We start from the raw sequence: 22,013 nt of genomic DNA on the forward strand, positions 1-22,013 counted from the left end.
GTCCCAAGCGCAGGCATACTTGTTAATGATCTAGCAGGGACATGTTATGCACATCACCTTCTCTGAGGCCGGATAAGAGCGTGGGATAGGTCAGAACACAGACTCAGAATGGTTGAAACCCTAAGGATCCTGATCATTCCTTCCTTTCCTAAGCAGGTGAGGACATTGGTAATGAACATAGGAACTTTAAGGGGGCACCTGCTAATCTTTGTAACAAGCCTCTGAGGCTGTAGTGATCATCTCCCACTTTACAGATGTGGCGACTGAGACTCAGAGGGGCCAAATGATGCCCAAGGCCACCCAGCTAGGGAGTTGCAGAGCTGCACATTTAAACTGTTTAGCCTCCAGATGATGTTTTTTATTCTGTGTGCTGTTGCATCGCTTATGAACTGACCTTGTGCATCTCCTTGAAAATGGGCCATGTACTTGTGGGAAAAAGCAGTTATGGAACAGCTGGTGTTGTATGATCATTTTAAATTGATGTCATACAGCAGCATGTGCATGTGGGTATGTATGTGTACAGATATCCATACATATCTCAAAAGTTGTTTAAATATTAAAGGTGATTATCTCTGGCTGATGGAATTTTTACTACCTTACAAATTTATATTGTTTAAATTATTTTACCAAAAATGCATTATTTTTAAAACAATTAAAGAAAAACTTGGATTTCACAGTCATTCACGGCTGTTTCTAGAGGATGAGATGGCCTGTTTTTCTTGAGACAGACTCTCACTCTGTTGCCCGGGCTGGAGTATAGTGGTGCAATCTTGGCTCGCTGCAACCTCCTCCCAGGTTCAGGCGATTCTCCTGCCTTAGCCACCCAGGTAGCTGGAATTACAGGCACCGGCCGCCACACCAGGCTAATTTTTGTATTTTTAGTAGAGATGGGGTTTCACCATGTTGGTCAGGTTGGTCTCAAACTTCTGACCTCAAGTGATCCACCTGCTTAAGCCTCCCAAAGTGCTGGGATTACAGGCGTGAGCCTCTGTGCCCAGCTCAAGATGGCCTGCCTTTTCACGCTTGCAGCCAAGCTGCGGGTCCTGCAGTGAGCCAGGTTGCTGGTGTGCATGGATAATTGGCCCTCGCTGCTTTGAGGGTGTCTGGTGCCTGCAGTTTCCCCTCTTCCCACATTTTACCTGTTAACTCACTCATCCTCTGGAGCCACGTGCTCAGCATTCCTGACGCCTTTGAAACAGTACTCATTTCTGTGTGGACTTGGACCCCAGGGAGCAGAGAGCAAAGGCCTAGAAATCGCTACAACTGGCCTTCCTTATTTTTCCAAATCGAGTTTATGATCAGCAGCCAGGAAACAGGGCCGATATTCTCTGGGGTTTTCATCAGAATCCAGTGCCATGGGTGATATTTCCATCTGTTGGTGGAGACCTCATTACCCCCATCACTTCTGGGACAACTCCAAGTCCTAGAGTTAAAATCTGAGCCCCATGTCAGTAGTTCTTCTAGCGAGACCTTCATTCCTGGTTATTTGTTGGAAGAAATTGCCCAAGAAATACATTTTTTTTTTGGTTATTGAAACCAGAAGCTCCCCAGGCCACTGTGTGTGGCCCCCTGCCCACTGCTGTGGTCATGGAGGTGGTAGTGAAAACCACAGCCCTGCACAGAGCACAGAACTGTGTTCAACTTACCCTCTGTTGACTGCCAAGGTGTTTGCTCCCTTTGACATGCCTGCCCCTGCCAGGTTTGCTGCTGGGTCTGTGGTTTGTCTCGATTTTTTGCTAATGGGGCGAGCAGTTTATCCAGCTTCAGGGAAGTGACTCACTCACAGTCACTCTGCAAACTGCAGGCAGGGCCTTTCCCAGAATAATTTTGTGAGAATGGGCCGAGCATGGTGGCTCACACCTGTAATCCCAGCACTTTGGGAGGCTGAGGTGGGCAGATCACTTGAGCTCAGGAGTTCGAGATCAGCCTGGGCAACATGGTGAAACACCATCTCTACTAAAAATACAAAAATTAGCCAGGTGTGGTGGTGCACGCCTGTCATTCCAGCTACCCGGGAGGCTGAGGCAAGAGAATTGCTTGAACCCAGGAGGCGGAGGTTGCAGTGAGCCAAGATTGCACCACTGCACTCCAGCCTGGGTGACAGAGCAAGACTCTGTCTCAAAAAAAAGAAAAAAAAAGTTGTTATATAACATATAAATATATCAAAATATCACATTGTACCCCATATACAATTATTATTTGTCAATTAAAACAAAGTAGGGTATGGGGAATCCTGAATTAAGTAAATGTATAGTAGCAATACGCCACTGTGCAGCTCTTTTTGTTTATTTTTTTGGAGACGGGGCCCAGGTTGGAGTATAGTGGTACAATCTTGGCTCACTGCAACCTCCACCTCCTGGGTTCAAGTGATTCCCCTGCCTCAGCCTCCCAAGTAGCTGGGACTACAGGTGCATGCCACCATACCCAGCTAATTTTTGTATTTTTAGTAGAGACGAGGTTTCACCATGTTGGCCAGGCCAGCCTCGAACTCCTGACCTCAGGTGATCCACCTGCCTCAGCCTCCCAAAGTTCTGGGATTACAGGCATGAGCCACTGCACCTGTTTTGGGTAGCTCTTGATGGGTGTTAAAGGGTCTGACTAGGCAGGGTTATTGGCTTCTTTTTTTCTGGTAATGTTCATATAACTTACGATAATAGCAAATACCTGTAGTGAGCTGACTGTGTGGCAGACACCACCCTAAGTGCCTCACAAATGTCCTCACCTTTCCTCTTCACAACAGCTCCAGGAGGAAGCACTAATGTTAGTGCCTTTATCGTTGAAGAAGCTCAGCCTCAAGGGTGAAGGAACCTTCCCAGCATTCCTCAGGGAAGGAGTAGAAAGCCAGGGTTCAGCACGTGTGGTTCCTCCCAGGCCCCTGAGCTCTTTACACTCTGCTGGGCACTCCTAGAGGGAGAACTTGGCCTCTGAGGGGATTGGACATGCCTGTTTCTCTTTACCTCCTCTCAGAACCTTTTTTCTTTTTCTTTCTTTCTTTTTTTTTTTAATGAGGCCAGGTCTTGCTCTGTGGTCCAGGCTGGAGCGCAGTGGCACGATCTTGGCTCACTGCAGCTTTGACCTCCCGGGCTCAAGTAATTCTCAGCCTCCCAAGTGGCTGGCACCAGGGGTCTCAACATGTTGCCCAGGCTGGTCTCAAACTCATGGGCTCAAGCGATCCTCTTGCCTTGGCCTCCCAAAGTGTTGGGATTACAGGCATGAGCCACCGCACCGAGCCCCTCCCCTCTTTTTTAAGAGATGGCGTCTTGCTGTGTTGCCCAGGCTAGACTCGAAGTCCTGGCTCAAGGGATCTTCCCGCCTTGGCCTCCGGAGTAGCTGGGATGTCACCACACCTGGCTGTCTCTGGACCCTTTTAGTCTTTGGTTCCTCCGAGTGGTTTTTAAGAAGCAGCAAATCTCTTGAGCCCATCAGCAGGCAGGAGTGAGACCTGACCACCGTGAGTTTCGCGAAGATCATTTTGATTTTCCAGCATCTTCTGTCTCTGGCCTGAATCTCTCCTCGCCTGCCTGGGGCCTTCCTTTCCTCCCCTGCCCGCGGCTCCTCTTTGGCGTTGGATGGGTCTCCAGGCTTACATGCCCACACTACTCTCATCTTTTCAGGAAGGCGAGAACAACGACAAGTTCTTCACCCACCCCAAGGATGCCAAGGCGCTGGCGGCCTACCTCTTTGCACACAATCACCTCTTCTACCTGATGGAGCTGGCCACGGCCCTGCTGCTGCTGCTGCTCTCCCTGTGCGAGGCCCCCGCCGTCCCCGCACTCCGGCTTGGCATCTATGTGAGCGCACATGCTCCTCATACGGGAGGCTGGGAGCCACGGCTTTCAGGGCAAGCGACAGAACTCCAAAGAGGAACATTCTGGGAGGGCAAACACTGCAAACGGACTTAAAACAGAGAGATACGAGGCGATCATAGAGGCCTTCGGAGCGGAAATGCCTGGGTGTCCCTGCTGGAGTGAATGGCCTTCACCCAGTCTCTCTGGGATTCTGCCCACCAGTAAATTCCAGGGAGGGGAAGTGTCCCAGGCCCTGCTCAGGACCAGTGCCCACACCTTGGCTCCGGGTGGGGAGGGCACCCAGTGGACAGTCCCACTACTCTGTCTCCAGCCTCAAAGGAGAAGGCAGTTCGGTATGGTCACCATGGGAGGCGGGGGATGTTTCCTGGGCAGTTCCAGCCCCGCAGATGTCCCCACACCCAGGCCCAGCCATCATTCAGTGGGGGCCAGAGCAGGTGTGGAGCTGTGCTTGTCCCCTTCTCAAGGGGTGTGTGATAGGCATGGAAGCAGGGAAGGGAGCCTGTGCCTGTTGAGTTAGGAAGCGCTCATCCAGCCTGGCCTCCAAGGCCCTCCATGACTCAGTTTCCCTTCCTGCTTCTCCTTCTTCATGCCTAGAACTCACAGCTCCAGCCAGTCTGTGTTTCTTTCTGTGCACACCTCCCCCACGCCGTCCCCTGTGCTGGAGTCCTTCTTCCTGTCCCTTCACTCTGTCAATTCCTGCCCACTGGAATGTCCACAGGCCCCGGACCTCCCTACCCCCAGGAGGAGGAGCTCTCCTATGTCTGTTTCCCAGAAGCACTTGACTTCCCTGCTGGGAAGGTTTTCCATCTAAGGGTTTTCCATGTCTTGTCCTTTTGTCCAAAATGAGGATGAGAGTTTTAGGGGCTGCTCTCTGCTTGATAGTCCTTGTTTCTTTGACAATCAGATTTTATTTCTTAAGTTCCTAATTGATGCTTTCTTAGTGTCTTTTATAGATCTTTTGTAAATTACATGAAATCCCTCTTAGAACAAGACTAGATATTAAATTTTATCTTATCTTGTTTTTCTTTTCTTTTTTTTTTTTTTTGAGACTGAGTCTCCCTCTGTTGCCCAGGCTGGTGTGCAGTGGCACCATCTCGGCTCACTGCAACATCTGCCTCCTGTGCTCAAGCGATTCTCCTGCCTCAGCCTCCTGAGTAGCTGGGATTACAGGTGTGCGCCACCACGCCCAGCTAATTTCTTTTTCTTACTTTTAAACTTCAGGCTCCTTCCTGATTTTTCATCATTTGGGCCAGCATGTCGGTTTCATGGATATCAAGTTTATGTTTAGTTGTTCTGGGGAAAGCTCCGTGACCAAGGCTCTGTCTTTAGGCATGCAAGGCCAGGTTTTTGTAACTCTGATATGTGTTGGGAGGATGTGCTGGGGCACTCCCAGGTCCTGGGAGGGTTGGGCAAAGAGGAGTGGCCATGGGCTGGGCTGGCCATGACACATCTCCACACCCTCTGGTCTCAGGTCCACGCCACCCTGGAGCTGTTCGCCCTGATGGTGGTAGTGTTTGAACTCTGCATGAAGTTACGCTGGCTGGGCCTCCACACCTTCATCCGGCACAAGCGGACCATGGTCAAGGTGATGTGTCCGCCCATCTGTCCCTCCCCTTGCAGCCTTTTCTCCCATGTCACCTTCAAACCTGTCTCTTTGGTACAATTCAGAATCCACCATGGCCCAGTCCATGCTCAGAGGTGTAACCCTAGGGTCCGTGTCCTGACCGTGCCCTCAGCCTTGTGGGTGCCCTGGATGTCGTGGTGATGCCAGCAGTAGCTAATGTGATGGGGTGTTTGGTACCTGCCAGGCACTGGCGCAGTCACCTTCGAGAGAGATGTGCTGCTCTCCATGTTTTACATTCATCTGGAGACATGGGGCTCACACCCAGCTCTGCCCACTGCGCCCGGCTCACCTGTCCCTAGTGTTGCGCATATTCTCTCTGTGCCACAGAGAGTGGCGTGAGTAGGAGCACGTCAAGGTGGCATTTTGTAGTGTGTGGAGCATGTGCGCTACTCTAGGAGAGTGTAGCCAAGTAAGCAGAGCTGAAGAGGAGCTGCAGGCCCCGGGATCCCTGATGTGAGTGGGGAGGGCTGATCGAGGGGTCCTGGCAGAGTGGCGGTTTTGCCTCCTCAGTGGATACCAGCAGTCACACAGCCCTTCCATTCTTCTGGTGCCACACACCTGTGCCAGCAGCTGGAGTTTTTTTTCTTCTGGGGCTGCCTGATGTTGGCAGGAAGTGTGAGAGAGGGCTGGAGAGAGGAGAAGGCCTCCCGAGGCCAGAGTGGGCACTGCCTCTCCAGCTCCCCGTTCCAGGTATGCAGGATGACGGCTGGGCTGCAGGGGCTGACGGTGCTCCATGCCTGCCACCTGCAGACCTCGGTGCTGGTGGTGCAGTTTGTCGAGGCCATCGTGGTGTTGGTACGGCAGATGTCCCATGTGCGGGTGACCCGAGCACTGCGCTGCATTTTCCTGGTGGACTGTCGGTATTGCGGTGGCGTCCGGCGGTAAGGCCTGGGTGGGGAGCTGGGCAGTCACTATCCTGGCATGGCCTGACCTCTGGGCCGGTGGGGCAGGAGCTTGTGAGTCAGTTAGTGATGAGGTCGACCCTGCATGCTGGTGGAGTACACGCAGACTCACTCTCCCTCTGCCATTCCATCCACGCACAGGAGAAAGCGGTATTCCTACCGCAGTGTAGGTTTGCTGCCTGTGGGTCCAGGGCTTTTTCCCATCTTATCTGCAGCCTTCCAGAGCTGCTTCCTCGCTCTAGGCATGTTATCTACCCAAATGCAGGCAGCTCAGCAGCGTCCATGTGACACAAGCAGACTCTCCTGCCACCTCCATCAAGGCTGTAGGACCAAACTCAAACCAGACCAAGCCTCGACTGAGATTTATTTTGGGAGACTCAATCTGGAAAATTCCTTGGCTGGGCTACTGTTGCTGAGAGTGGGTTTGCAATTCATTCTCTGTGCCCATCTGCAAAGCTAGAAACAGGACTCGGTGTCCTTGAAACAGGCCCAGTGTCCCAGGACTAAGTGGCCTTGAAATGTCTTCATGCCTTCCACATCCTGCTCATGGAAACCGACCTTTGCACCCAAGGTCATGCCCTTGGCCTTCTGCTGCTCTGTTCCCTGCTTGCATGGCACTCACCTCCTTGGGCCCTCACCAGGTAGAGGTGGCTGTGTGCTACGCCTGCCCTAGTTCTTCCCTGCCATCCACTGAGTGGGGGTCTCAAGCCACTTTAGGAAAAAATGAACCATGATGTCACACCAGAGTGCGGCAGGGTTTAGTATTTCGAGTCAGAAGCACTAGGCCCCCATCTCAACAAGGAGGAGTCCCAGACAGCCCGCCCCAGCTGATGCCTCCCCTGAGCTGGCCCATCTCTCCCCAGCAACCTGCGGCAGATCTTCCAGTCCCTGCCCCCCTTCATGGACATCCTCCTGCTGCTGCTGTTCTTCATGATCATCTTTGCCATCCTCGGTGAGTTCCCGCCTCTCAGGCCCAGGTGTGCTGGAAAAGCAAGTTCACGGTGGATGAAAAATTATTTTGGGCCTGGCTCAGTGGCTCACGCCTGTAATCCTAGCATTTTGGGAGGCCAAGGTGGGTGGGTAACCTAGGTCAGGAGTTTGAGGCCAGCCTGGTCAACATGGTGAAATCCAGTTTCTACTAAAAATACAAAAATTAGCTGGGCGTGGTGGTGCACACCTGTAATCCCAGCTGCTTCAGAGGCTGAGGCAGGAGAATTGCTTGAACCCGGGAGGCCAAGGTTGCAGTGAGCTGAGATCGTGCCACTGCTTTCCAGCCTAGGCAACAACAGAGTGAGGAAGACTTTGTCTCAAAAAAAAAGAAAGAAAAGAAAAATTATTTAGACAGTGCTTTAGTCCTTTTGGACTGCTGTAACAAAATGCCATAGACTGGGTGGCTTATAAACAACAGAAGTTTATTTCTCCCCGTTCTGGAGGCTGTGAGATCTGGAAGTCCAAGATCAAAGGCCAGCCGTGGGTGTCTGTTGAGGGCCTATTTCCTGATCCATAGGTGGTGCCTTCTGGCTGTGTCCTCACGTGGTGGAAGCTGGGAGGCAGCTCTCTGAGGCCTCTTTTTGTTTTGTTTTGTTTTGTTTTGTTTTGTTTTGTTTTTTTGAGACGGAGTCTCACCCTGTCACCCAGGCTGGAGTGCAGTGGCACGATCTCGGCTTACTACAACCTCTGCCTCCCAGGTTCAAGTGATTCTCCTGCCTCAGCCTCCCAAGTAGCTGGGACTACAGGCACCCACCACCACACCCAGCTAATTTTTGTAGTTTTAGTAGAGATGGGGTTTTACCATATTGGCCAGGCTGGTCTCCAACTCCTGACCTTGTGATCCACCTGCCTCCGCCTCCCAAAGTGCTGTGATTATAGGCGTGGGCCACCGCGCCCGGCCTCTGGGGCCTCTTTTATGTGGGCACTAATCCCATTCGGGAGGACTTCACACTCATGACCTCTTCACCTCCCAAAGCCGCCACCTCCTAACACCCTCAACTTGGGGATTAGGATTTCAACGTAGGGATTAGGGGCAGGGGACACAAACATTCAGACCAGAGCAGGTAGTTTTATAAATTCAGAAAGATTTTAAAAATATGCCAGGCATGGTGTCCCACGCTGATTGTCGCAGCATTCTAGGAGGCTGAGGCAGGTAGATCGCTTGAGTCCAGGAGGTCGAGACCAGCCTGGGCAAGATAGGGAGACCCCCATCTCTACAAAAAAAAAAAAAAAAAAACAATATACAGGAATTAGCTGGGTATGGTGGCATGTGGCGTGCACCTGTGGTCCCTGCTACTCAAGAGGTGAGGCAGGAGGATCACCTGAGCATGGGGAGACAGAGGTTGCAGTGAGCTGTGACAGCGCAACTGCATTCCAGCCTGGGCAACAGAGCAAGACTCTGTCTCAAAAATAAATAAGTAATAATAACATGAACACCCATGGACCTACCATCCAGCTTAGGAAATGAAGCCTTAGAAGTAAAATGGAAGGCATGTTTGTGACCTTTAGCGATCGTGATTCCTGCTTTCCCCAAAGGTACCCCATGTCCTACGTTATCATTCCCATGCATGTCTTTATATTTTACTTCACATTTACATTTCCCCAAGTGACAAAGAAATGATAATGCTTTGCATACTTAAAAAAGTCTCTAAGTGGTTATATAATATGGGTATCCGCTTCTACACATTGCCCTTTCACTCAGCACTGTGTTTTTGAAATTTATTCCTGTTGATACATGTAGATGCTGTTTATTCATTTTCACTGGAGCGGAGCAAGTATGCCAAAGCTTGTTTATCTGCTCTTCTGTCGGACGTTTTTCTTATCACAAATCCCACCGCAGTGAACACTCCTGTGTGTTTCCCAGTGCTCACGCTTGAGAGTTTCCCGAAGGCGCTTGCCTGGGCCCTGAGAGACGGCAAGCTTCAGCTTCACTGGGTACAGCATGGTCACAGGCTGCTCACTCAGGAGGGCTTAGTTTTTCAGGTGGGGCTGACTGTGACAGCCACACAGAGTCACAGGGCGTAGACATCGGAAGCCGTGGCACTCAGCTGGGAAAGCCGAGGTCCTTTCACCAGGACTCCGCAGATGGCGAAGACAGTGGAACTCCAGAGCCCTGACTCTGAGGCTAGAGCCAGGGCCAACCCCTCCCGGCCCTCGTGACTGCCTTGTCCTGAGTCATGGCTCTCACTTCCTCCCACCCACCACCCCACTTTTGGTAGAATTTTGTTTGTGCTTCTCCAGGGGTAGGGGCTGATTTCCCCTGAGGGCAGAGTTCCTCCCTTTTCCCACTCAGGATTTCAGGGACTCAGGGAGTGGTCCATTCCTGGAGGGAGGAAGTGAATGGCATTCCCACCCTGGGACCCTGGCTGCAGGGGAGCAGTGGATCCCTTCGGAATTTAGTCAGCTGTCATGTTCTCAGAACCTAAGATTGCAAAACAGCAGCCTGGATTCCAGATCCAGCCTACAGATGGGTTTTGTTTGGTCTGAAAACTTTGAGCCAGCATTTTAAAATTAGATTTTACACAAAAATACAGACTTCCAGCCTTTTGAAAGAACAGAGCCGATAGTGCCCGGCACATTGCTGTAGGGCAGCAAGCGTCTGGTGCCAGCAGCCCTGCTCCCTTCCAACAGAGCATGTGTTCTCGGGGTGCTGTGGTCCCCAGCAGTCCCTGCTGCTCTTCCTGACCTGCTGCATTCATTTGCATGTATTTGTCCAGTCCTTTTGGCACCAGGTTTTGGGACCTCTGCTCTAATCCTTTTGTTTATCTGTTTCCACCCACTTCTAGGTTTCTACTTGTTCTCCCCTAACCCTTCAGACCCCGTAAGTAATTGGCACATTTGTCCGTCTCTTCGTTTATGGAGGGCTTTTCCCTCAGACAGGGTCACCAGCATGACCCTGTGGCCATATGGGGAAGGGGGGGCCTGCCTGGTTTCTCATCATAGCTTTTGTGTGCACCGCACCTGGGAGTTCCCATCACTCAGACTTGACCGCTTCCTTCCTTGAGCGCTGGGGATCCCCTTTTCTGTCCTTGAAAGGAGTGCCACCAGGATCAGGTTTGGACCATTGGAATATTTTGGCAGAGGAGCAGTGGGGGAGAGCCAGGCAAATGGCCCAGACATGTGACTCCCTAGAAAAAAGTCCCCCCAAGTCAATAGTCTGCTTCTGCCAGAAGCATCAGGTGCAGGAAAGGGGAGGCCTCTGGACTGCATGTTTGCTCTTTGCTCTGCCTCCCTCAGGGATTCCTTGAGAGATGCAAGAGCGGTCAAGGCAGGGCATGCCAGGTGGCCCATCACAGCCTGTTCCTGATGGCCGTGTGCTCTTGGCTGGTCCCGACTTCTCTGCCCTCTCTTCCCTTGCAGTACTTCAGCACCCTGGAGAACAGCATCGTTAGTCTGTTTGTCCTTCTGACCACAGCCAAGTAAGTGCAGGCTCTGCCTTGCCTTTGGTCCTCTGCTGCCGCCCTGGGGTCTCTTTCTCTTTTCTGCCAAGTATATTCCACATCCCAGCACAGGCAGGTGCCGTGGTGCTATTGGGAGACAGGGTTGGTCCACTGAGCACGAAGCCCAGGGATGAGAGTAGGGGAACCGGGGTTGGAGGCTGGGAAGGCAGACAAGGAGCTGTCCTCTGCAAGGCATGTGCTCTGAGAGGATGGAGACAGGCAGATACAGCACGCCGGGTCACCCTCTGCAAATACAGTTTCCCAGATGTGATGATGCCCTCCTACTCCCGGAACCCCTGGTCCTGCGTCTTCTTTATCGTGTACCTCTCCATCGAGCTGTATTTCATCATGAACCTGGTGAGTGACTATGCCTCAGGCTACGCTGAAGCAGCCTGCCCCTACCCATGTAGCACTAGGCACCGTGGGAGTGGAGAAGTGGGGACTGTCTTCCGCCTCTCAGGGCAGAACGCTGGGGCAGGAAGTCCCAGATTCATAGTCAGGTGCGGTGTTGCAGGGAATGCCCTGTCGGGACTTCAGGAGTTCAGCCAGTTGCTGGGGGTGGCGTCCTCACCAAGGCAGTGCTGCTGATGCCGGTAGTGCTGGATGCGAAACCCAGGCAACCCTGGGACCTTTTCATTCTTACATCAGAAATAAGCAGTTGACCCTCGGTGTCCACAGGGATTGTTTGCAGGACCCCCTGTAGGTACAAAGATCCACAGATGTTCAAGTCCCTTATATAAAATGGCAGAGTATTTGCAGATAACCTGTGTACATTCATCCTCTCATATATTTTAAATTATCCTACATTACCTATAACACCTAATACAATGTAAAAGCTATGTAAATAGTTGTTATACTGGGCTGGACATGGTGGCTCACACCTGTAATCCCAGCATTTTGGGAGGCCAAGGTGGGTGGATCGTTTGAAGTCAGGAGTTCGAGACCATCCTGGCCAACATGGTGAAACCCTGTCTCTACTTACGAAAATTAGCTGGGCGTGGTGGTGGGTGCCTGTAATCCCATCTACTCAGGAGGCGGAGGCAGAAGAATTGCTTGAACCCAGGAGGTGGAGGTTGCTGTGAGCCGAGATCATGCCGTTGCACTCCAGCCTGGGCAACAGCACGAGACTCTGTATCAAAAAAAAAAAAAAAAAAAATTGTTATACTATATTGTTTAGGGATAATGACAAGAAAAAGAAGGCTGTACATGTTCAGTACAGATGCAACCATCCTTTTCTTTTTGGAATATTTTTGATTTGCAGTTGGTTGAATCCATGGATGGAGAACCCACAGATAAAGAAGGCCAAGTATATTATAATAACCATAAAAGGTGGCATTTAGTAAGCCTTAGCCACTTGGCACTATGCAAAGTGCTTTACATATGAGGATGAAATAATTTAATAAATAAACACAACCGTGGAGGTAGTGAGTATGGTTCTCCATGTGCAGATGAAGAGACTGAGGGTCAGAGTGACAGTGTGATTTGCCCATGGCTGCATAGCTTGGAGTGGCCAGGCCAGGCTCATCCCAGAGCCCTGTTCCTAACCACTCTGTTCAGTTGCACTCACGTGCCAGAAATGTCTTGTGTATTTCTACCTCACTTATCAGGAACCATCAGAAAATCCAGTATAGAACACGTTCTGTGAAGGAAAACGTAAAGCCTCTGTGCTCAAAGAACTTGGAGGGTGTTTGTGGAGGTGTGGACAGCCTCCAGGAGTGTCCCAGCCATCACAGATCACATCCGACACCAGGCTGTTAGGCCGGTGCCCAGACCACACAGCCATGGCAGGGCTAACAGGGAGAGGCTTCCGATCGAGTCTTGTGTTTATTTTTATGCTTCCACAGAGCATTCTCACACCAGTCACCACAGTCAGGCCCAGTATAGAAATGAAAATCATCTTTTCCAGGTAGACTTGTGAAATCTAAAAAATTTTAAGTCCTTTTCTCTTTTTTGAGATGGAGTCTCACTCTGTCACCCAGGCTGGAGTGCAGTGGCACAATCTCGGCTCACTGCAACCTCCGCCTCCCAGGTTCAAGCGATTCTCCTGCCTCAGCCTCCCAAGTAGCTGGGACTACAGGCACATGCACATGCCACCACACCCGACTAATTTTTGTATTTTTGGTAGAGACAGGGTTTTGCCATGTTGGTCAGGCTGGTCTTGAACTCCTGACCTCAGGTGATCCGCCCGACTCAGCCTCCCAAAGTGCTGGGATTACAGGTGTGAGCCACAGTGCCTGGCCAAAGTTTAAGTCTTAAAAAGGAGAAAATATTTCCTTTTTTTTTTTTTTTTTTTTTGAGACAGAGACTTGCTCTGTTGCCCAGGCTGTAGTGCAGTGGCGTGATCTCGGCTCACTACAACCTCCGCCTCCTGGGTTCACACCATTCTCTTGCCTCAGCCTCCCAAGTAGCTGGGACTACAGGCACCCGCCACCATGCCTGGCTAATTTTTTTTGTAGTTTTAGTAGAGACGGGGTTTCACTGTGTTAGCCAGGATGGTCTCAATCTCCTGACCTTGTGATCCGCCCGCCTCGGCCTCCCAAAGTGCTGGGATTACAGGCGTCAGCCACCGTGCCCGGCCTGAGAAAATATTTTCTTGTTTTAATTCCTCAAAACCAAGAAGAAATATGTTGAGTACTTCTTTGTATTTGATTTAATTCATAATATATTTAGAGCTGTGAAAATTTAGGGCAGCAGTCAACAAAGTATGACCTGCTGGCCAAATTTGGCCCATGGCCTGTGTTTGTAAATAAAGTTTCATTGGGACACAGTCATGCCCATTTGTTCATGTATAGTCTGTGGCTGATCTCATGATATGACCACAGGTTAGTAGTCGCAGCAGAGATCATTTGGCCTTCAGAGCCTAAAACAGTTGCTGTCGAACCCTTTACAGAAAAAGCATGCTGATCTTTGATCCACAGGGAAAAAACGGGGGACCAGTTTGAGGGAAAGGACCAGAGAGTTTCCCTTAAAACATTTTTAAAGACAGAGAAAGTGTTTCTAAAAAGGATTCTTTCAAGTTCTTCCCCCGCCTTCCATCCCCCTCTGATAAGCTAACTTTTGGTATTAGCCAACTCTAGAACGTTATTTCCTTGCATGCAGAGCCTCTCACTCCCCTTTTTCTTGGGCCACACGTGAAGCAGTGACTCACAAGGAGAAGTAACAAAGGGGCAGGAGGAGGAAGGGTCCTTCTGGATCGGAGGTCAGGAGGGCAGTGGGCAGGCAGCCTCCGCCTGCCACTGGCTGGAGTCGGACTGGGCTCAGAATCCAGATGCGCCCCTCTTGCTACTCTCTCCTCCCCTGGCTTGCCCCTGCGCAGCCTGGAACAAGCTGTAGCTGGAACTGGGGAAAGGAGTGTGGGAAAGTGGAGGGGAACCTGGGAAAGATGGAGTAACAATGCCCTCATGTATCTGAAGAGGGAAATTTACAAGTGGAACAAAGGGCCTTCCTCTGTTGAGACTTGGGAGACTGACTTCCTACCCCATGAGGTGCAGGCGAGAGGGTCTCCCCAGGGCCTCTCTGGGGTGACTGGGTAAGAGCCTTGCCTAGATGATGAACTCATACCCCCCTGCACTCCCTGCCCTAACCACTCAAGGTCCTGAGCTAGGGCTCTGTGCTTCTCTCCCACAGCTTCTGGCTGTGGTGTTCGACACCTTCAACGACATTGAGAAACGCAAGTTCAAGTCTTTGCTACTGCACAAGCGAACCGCTATCCAGCATGCCTACCGTCTGCTCATCAGCCAGAGGGTAGGAACTATGGGCCAGGGAGGGGCTTGGTCCCTGTCCTCCCTCCCTTGCCCAGAGCAGCCCCTAAGCATGGCCAGGCCAGCCACTTTAGAAACCAGGAACCCTGCCCTTGGAAAAATGAGCAGAGCTGGAGTGGATCTGGAGTGGGTGCCCCAAGGGAAGGGGAGTAGCCTGGGTTCCACACTGCTCTTCCCTCTCCCCCAGAGGCCTGCCGGCATCTCCTACAGGCAGTTTGAAGGCCTCATGCGCTTCTACAAGCCCCGGATGAGTGCCAGGGAGCGCTATCTTACCTTCAAGGCCCTGAATCAGAACAACACACCCCTGCTCAGGTAAGAGCAGATGCCTGGTAGGGGCAGCATGGCCAGACAAGGTGTTCACGTCTAGAGTGAACGGGGGCATGTGAAGGCCCTGGAGGTGGGCAGGCCTATAGGCTTGTCAGAGACTTCCTCCACAGATGTTTATCCATGTAGACTTACACACTGGATTCATCAGGATGCCTTTTGCAAGTGACAAAAGTCCAACACAAATCCAATTTAAACTGACTTGAGAAAAAAGGAGCTCATGAAGTGGACTGGCCCAGCTGCTGGCCCTCGAACCCCCAGTGGGGTGGGATAGTCCCATGTGAGCCAGGTGGACAGACAGGGGTGAATATACTTCCCCCATCCCCTGCACACACCTGGCTCGGCCGCAGAGAACTGACCTGAGATCTCCAGGGGCAGGATTGGTCTTCCAGGCTGTTGATGACCAAGCCCTGTCCACAGCAGCCTGCTCTGGAGCTGAGAACAAGCCGTGTTTGAGCTGAACTTGCAGTCCCAGGTGTTGCATTAAGGCCCCTGCTAAAAAGCGAAGTTTCCATCCTCCTAAGAATCCTAGTGCTCCAGCAGCTGCCTCTCCAGGGCACTGACACTGTCCGTAGTTAGTGCCATCGGTGGAGACTTAAGTGGGTTACGTATTTGTAGTACCTCAAGGTCAGAGGAGATCCAAACGCTTGCAGGTAAAGGATCCCCCAGCACTGCTGTGCTGGGACTCACATGGTGTCCCCTCTCTTCCTCCCACCCTCACCCCATAAAGGTGTCCATAGGCAGGCAAGTAAGAGAAGCAAAGCTCAGTGGAACTATGTTCTGATATTTTGTCCCTTTTTATTTTGCTTTTGGCAGCCTAAAGGACTTTTACGATATCTACGAAGTTGCTGCTTTGAAGTGGAAGGTGAATTCTCCTCTGAGACCATAGAAGGAGTAGACAGACAGGTCCCCACGTGGGGCAGTGAGGAGCAGGGGCACCCTGAGATCCAGCTGTCTCCCTGCTAGAGCAGCTCAGCCCCCAGCTTGGCATGGTACACTTCAGGGATCACAGGTGGCCCCCAGCCCCCAAATCTGCCCTTACATTTGTGATACAGTGTCATCGTTAACAGCACCGAATCTCACTTAGACCCCATTGGTTATTGTGTGACATCAGGCGGGTTACTGAGCCTTTCTGAGGCTTGTCTTACCTGGGAAGTGGCGTAAGGATAATCCCTACTGACAAAGCTCATTTCAGGACTATACTAAAATAAGGCCTCTGCATGGCACATTGTAAACGCTCGGTACACACTGGCTGGCTGTGTTGTCATGTAGATCCCTGAAGGTTAACATTGTTCCCCAGTTTAGCAGGGTGAACAGGAAAGGAAGCCAGCATCCTGGCTCCAGGGCAGGGCTCTGGTCCCTGGCCCTGACACCCTCCCTCTTGGTCCTGTTGTCTACCAGGCCAAGAAAAACAGAGAGCACTGGTTTGATGAGCTTCCCAGGACAGCGCTCCTCATCTTCAAAGGTAAGTGGGCTTGAGTATGGCAGGTGTTGGCAGCTGGGGGCCGATGGAGGTTTTCAGAGACCACAGATAAGCGTCTGAGGAGAGGTTCAGAGGTGTGTGTGTGTGTGTGTGTGTTTGTCTGAATGTCTGTGTGAAGAGACAGTGTGATTACCCCAGCAGGGACGTAAGAGTGGTAGGAAGCAGATTGGGAGAGAAATGGGTAACTTAACCCAACCAAAATGGGTAACAACCCAACCAAGACATTTGGGGTATTTTTCTTTTTTCATACAAAAGCAAAGATGTTCATTGAAGAAACTTGAGAGTGAGATAATTAGAAGTAAATGGAAATTTACCACCCAGATAACCACTGTTAGTTCTCTGATGTGTTTCCCTCTGTGCCATTTTTCTATGCATTTTTAAAACAGTAGGGTGACATTATATATTCCATTCTGTAATCTGCCTTTTCATCCAATAACACATATGTGTGTGTGTGTATATATATATGTGTGTGTATATATATGTGTGTGTGTGTATATATATATATATTTTTTTTTTTTTTTTTTTTTTGAGACGGCGTCTCGCTCTGTCGCCCAGGCTGGAGTGCAGTGGTGCGATCTCGCTCACTGCAACCTCCGCCTCCCAGATTCAAGCGATTCTCCTGCCTCAGCCTCCCGAGTAGCTGGGACTACAGGCATGTGCCACCATGCCCGGCTAATTTTGTGTGTGTGTGTTTTTAGTAGAGATGGAGTTTCACCATGCTGGTCAGGCTGATCTTGAACTCCTGACCTCGTGATCCACCCACCTCGGCCTCCCAAAGTGCTGGGATTACAGGCGTGAGCCACTGCGCCCGACTCCGATAATATATTTTTGCCCTCCTCTTATGGCAGGATGTATACTTTGCATGACCCCTTGAATAATGCTTGTGTAGTGTAAAGTTTGAAAATTTCAAATTGGGTGCTCGTATTATTTACCTGACAATTGCGCCTTAATTTCATGCCAGTTTCAGCACTGATCAGGAGAGCTTTGTCCTGCTCTATCTCGGTTCCAGGTTGCTCAGGCTCCCCCCAGAGCAGCTGTAGTCAGTGCAGTCTTGTCTGGGGGTCTGAGCAGAAGCGTGGGTACCACTCTTTGAGCAGGACCCTCCTTTCTTCACCTCTGGGGTAAAGACCATGCTTACCTGCATGCACGAAGAGTGTGGTAGGTGGTTGCACCTGCCCAGAAAGAGATAATAATAATAAAGGACACGGTAGGGGGAACAAGTGCGTAAATTTACGTTTTAACTTGTCTTTTCTTCAAATAGGTATTAATATCCTTGTGAAGTCCAAGGCCTTCCAGTATTTCATGTGTAAGTGTGAAATAGCTCCACTCTAAGCCACTTTCCCCCTGAGTCCTTTGCTGTTCTAGAAGCGGGAGAGGCAAGAGATTGGTCCTAGAGTCCTGTGTTTGACTTTTTATTGTGGGGAATTCCCAGCATGTATAAAAGCGGAGAGAATATTACCACGCGCATCCCCGTGCCCATCACCCATCTGTATCTTCACTCCGGCTCATCATCTCTAGACCTAGATTTTTTGGAAGCAAATTCCAGAACCACAGAGTTGACTGGTTGATATGTCTCTTGAGTTTGTTTTAACCTATAGGTTCCTCTTCCTCACCTCATTTAGGTGAGGAAGCAGGATTTGGGTTTTGTATGTTCCTCTGTTGCCTTTTCCTGGAATTTGGTAGTTCTGTCTAGAGCCATGCTGTGCAGTGTGGAAGCCACTGGCCACACGTGGCAATTTACATTTAAGCTAATTAAAATGAAAAATTCAGCTTAGCTGTCACATTTCAAGTGATTAATAGCCACAAATGGCTAATGACTACCAATTGGATGGTGCAGATAAGAAAATTTTTATTGTCACAGAAAATTCCCTTGGACAGTACTAACCTAGAGGCTTGATCCAGTTTGGTCTTTCCAAGGAGCTCTGGTTCCTTTTAGTAGGAAATGGTGTTAGAGACACAATTCGAGGTGCTGGGTGCTCATTGCTTGGGTTGGTCATTGTTTCTAGGCCTTTCCATGGACAGAACTAGGGTTTTGTTTTTTTTAAAGATAAACTGTTGTGCGTTCATGCTAATACTTCACATTCAGGCCTACAGCAATTTTAAGATTAAGAATCTGGATGTGTAAGACTGATTTCATCAATCTTACACGTCTAGATTCTCAATCCTTTTTTTTTTTTTTGAGACAGAGTCTCATTCTGTCGCCCAGGCTAACGTGATCTCTGCTCACTGCAACCTCTGCCTCCCAGGTTCTAAGTGATTCTCCTGTCTCACTCACTGAGTAGCTGGGATTACAGGTGTGTGCCACCACGCCCAGCTGTTTTTGTATTTTTAGTAGAGATGGAGTTTCACCATGTTGACCAGGATGGTCTCGAACTCCTGACCTCAGGTAGTCCACCTGCCTCAGCCTCCCAAAGTGCTGGGATTACAGGCGTGAGCCACGTGCCTGGCCTAGATTCTCAATCTTAAAATCCAGGTTGTCTTTGAAGACAATCAGACACCAACAAAGAAAAAAAATAAATATCCAGGTTCCCAACTACACTGGCACAGTTATTCATTTGCTTTGTCTCACAGTCCCAGGATAATAATTGCAAAGCAATCCCAATGATGTAATTACTAGAAACATCATTCCAATGATGTACATTCAGATTACTGTGGGTTTTTTTGTTTGTTTGTTTTGAGACAAAGACTTAGGTCTGGTGCCGTAGTGGCATAGCCATGGTTCACTGCAGCCTTGACCTCCCAGGCTCAATCCATCCTCCCACCTCAGTCTTCTGAGTAGCTGGGACCACAGGTGCATGCCACCACACCTGGCTAATTTTTTAATTTTTTGTAGAGACGGGGTAGCCTCATGTTGCCCAGGCTGGTCTCAAGCTCCTGGCCTCAAGCCATTCTCCTGCCTTGGCCTCCCGAAGTGCTGGGAGTACGGGTGTGAGCAACTGTGCTTGGCCTTGTGTTTTAAGGTCACGTAGGATAGTTCCTCTCCATGTGGACATGTCACCAACTGGATACACATTTGGATTTCTTTTTTTTTTTTTTTTTTTGAGTCAGAGTCTCACTCTATCTCTGTCACCCAGGCTGTGGTGCAGTGGCACGATCTTGGCTCACTGCAACCTCTGCCTCCCAGGTTCAAGCAATTCTCCTCCCTCAGCCTCCCAAGTAGCTGGGATTACAGGTGCCCACCACCACACCCGGCTAATTTTTTTTTTTTTTTTTTGAGACAGAGTTTCACTCTGTCACCGAGGCTGGAGTGCAGTGGCGTGATCTCGGCTCACTGCAAGCTCCGCCTCCCAGGTTCACACCATTCTCCTGCCTCAGCCTCCCAAGTAGCTGGGACTACAGGCGCCCACCACCACGCCTGGCTAATTTTTTTGTATTTTTAATAGAGACAGGATTTCCCCACGTTGGCCAGGCTGGTCTTGAACTTCTGACCTCAGTTGATCCACCTGCCTCCGCCTCCCAAAGTGCTAGGATTACAGGCATGAGCCACCGCGCCCGGCCTACACATTTGGATTTCTTTATGCCATGTTATTTTTTATTTTTGGGGATTGCTTTTGGCATTTAATTTTGTTTTATGGCCGGGCATGGTGGCTCAGACCTAAAATCCCAGCACTTCGGGAGGCCGAGGCGGGTGGATCACTTGAGCCCAAGAGTTTGAGACCAGCCTGGGCAACATAGTGAGACCCCTGTCTCTACAAAAAAAAAAATACAAAAATTAACTGGGTATGGTGGCTCACACCTGTACTTGGGAGGCTGAGGTGGGAGGATCACCTGAGCCTGGGGAGGTTGAGGCTGCAGTGTGCCATGATCGCGCCTCTGCACTCCAGCCTGGGCAACAGAGTGAGACCCCCCCATCTCAAGAAAAAAAGCCCCAAATTTTGTTTCATAATTATGTAAATTAGGCCTGGGCATGGTGGCTCATGCCTGTAATCCCAACACTTTGGGAGGCCGAGGCAGGCAGATCACTTGAGGTCAGAAGTTCGAGACCAGCCTGAGCAATGTGGTGAAACCCCATCTCTACCAAAAATAGAAAAAATTAGCCATGCACGCCTGTGGTCCCAGCTACTTGGGAGGCTGAGGCAGGAGGATCACTTGATCCTGAGAGGCAGAGGTTGCAGAGAGTTGTGATGGTGCCACTGCACTCCAACCTGGGTAATACAGTGAGACTCCATCTCAAGAAAAAGCAAAAAAAAAAAATTATGTAAAATACTTACATGGTTTCAAGTCAGATCTACCAAAAAAAGTATATTGAAGGAAGTTTAGTTTATATCCCTGTCACTTCCCACAGTGGGCAACTTTTATGTATGGCTTCTCCTTCCATTGTTTAAAACCTGTAAGTTGGATACCTATCAATATATCTGTCTTAAACAATAGCATATTTTATGCACTTTTTTCTGCCACCTGGCTTTTTGCAGTTAACAATATGCCCTGGAGACCGTAATATGTAGAAATGAGGCTGGGTGTGGTGGCTCACACCTGTAATTCCGGCACTTTGGAAGGCAGAGGCAGGTGGATTGCTTGAGCCCAGGGGTTCAAAACCAGCCTGGGCAATGTAGCAAAACCCCATCTCTACAAAAAATACAAAAATTAGCTGGCGTGGTGGTGTGCACCTGTGTTCCTAGCTACTCAGGAAGCTAAGGTGGGAGGATTGCTTGAGCCCAGGAGGTGGACGTTGCAGTGAGCCAAGATCACGCCCCACTGCACTTCAGCCTGGGTAACAATAAAACCCTGTCTTAAAAAAAAAAAAAGTAATATGTAGAAATGTACCTCATTTCTTTTCTTTCTTCTCTCTTAGAGAGAGGGTCTTGCTCTGTCACCCAAGCTGGAGTGCAGTGGCACAAGCATAGCTCACTACAACCTTGACCTCCTGGGTTCAAACGATCCTCCCACCTCAGCCTCCTGAGTAGCTGGGCCCACAGGTGCACACTACCACACCTGGCTAGTTATTTTTATTTTTTGTAGGGATGTGGTCTCCCTGTGTTGCCCAGGCTGGTTTCGAGCCCCTGGGCTCACGCAATCCACCTGCCCCAGCCTTTCAAAGTGCTGGGATTACAGGTGTGAGCCACTGTACCTAGCCTGTGTTTCTTTTTTATGGTTAAAGTATGCCAGTTTATGAATGTATCATAGTCTGTTCAACCAGTCCCCTACTGATGATCATTGAGATTGTTGCCAGTGTTTTGCTATCACAATAGTGCTGCAGTGAGTAGCTTTCAGATACATCTTATATTTTTGCTAGTGCATCATTGGGATGGTTTCTGGAAAGTGGGATAGCTAGGCGAATGGCTTAATGCATATGCAGTTTTTCTAAAGAGTTCATGCAATTATTTTAAAATTAGAAGTCTCTAGGGGAAAACAAGTGTTTTCAATACTTGAATGCCTGGTATATTGTCCATCTTTTACCTCAATTTGGAATAATCTCTACATCATAACTGGTATTCATACAGTGACAGAGGGAGTGTTTTTAGAAATTTATAGCTGTTTCTAGGTGAAAACACTGGTTGATTTAGCTCCCTTGGTAAGAGCACTGAGCAGAAAGAAGTTCCCTATCAAATGGGTGTGTGGAGCAGCCCTGTTCTCCCCATCCCGTAGAGCTCCAGGAAGTTAACCAGGGACTGCAGCTGCGACCTGCAGATTTCTAAACCCCCCTGTTATTTCTCTGTCTTTTACGGGCCTGTGTATTTCA

The 22,013-nt window shown here is 49.9% G+C and overlaps 1 protein-coding gene across 17 annotated transcripts in view; it reads left to right on the forward strand.

Annotated features, from left to right (window-relative positions):
- The window catches only part of TPCN1 (two pore segment channel 1), a 74,623-nt gene that overhangs the window by 38,317 nt on the left and 14,293 nt on the right, over nucleotides 1-22,013 (forward strand). For 14 of the 17 annotated variants that reach the window (XR_010147787.1, XR_010147788.1, XR_010147789.1 and 11 more), the window contains 12 exons: nucleotides 3,615-3,791; nucleotides 5,281-5,394; nucleotides 6,184-6,314; nucleotides 7,199-7,287; nucleotides 10,112-10,146; nucleotides 10,686-10,744; nucleotides 11,023-11,122; nucleotides 14,393-14,509; nucleotides 14,714-14,838; nucleotides 15,667-15,715; nucleotides 16,252-16,315; nucleotides 17,595-17,639. Coding sequence is in view for 14 of the 17 variants with exons in the window: in XM_054663633.2 (XP_054519608.2) it covers nucleotides 3,615-3,791; nucleotides 5,281-5,394; nucleotides 6,184-6,314; nucleotides 7,199-7,287; nucleotides 10,112-10,146; nucleotides 10,686-10,744; nucleotides 11,023-11,122; nucleotides 14,393-14,509; nucleotides 14,714-14,838; nucleotides 15,667-15,715; nucleotides 16,252-16,315; nucleotides 17,595-17,639 (1,105 nt within the window). In the remaining 3 variants the exon portion in view is untranslated. Of the gene's footprint in view, nucleotides 1-3,614; nucleotides 4,142-4,241; nucleotides 4,980-5,280; nucleotides 5,395-6,183; nucleotides 6,315-7,198; nucleotides 7,288-10,111; nucleotides 10,147-10,685; nucleotides 10,745-11,022; nucleotides 11,123-14,392; nucleotides 14,510-14,713; nucleotides 14,839-15,666; nucleotides 15,716-16,251; nucleotides 16,316-17,594; nucleotides 17,640-22,013 lie in introns of those variants that run through there. The other 3 variants (XM_063785025.1, XM_063785028.1, XM_063785026.1) reach the window with 3 other exon arrangements.

Source organism: Pan troglodytes, chromosome 10 (assembly GCF_028858775.2).
Source record: "Pan troglodytes isolate AG18354 chromosome 10, NHGRI_mPanTro3-v2.0_pri, whole genome shotgun sequence".
NCBI lineage: Eukaryota > Metazoa > Chordata > Mammalia > Primates > Hominidae > Pan > Pan troglodytes.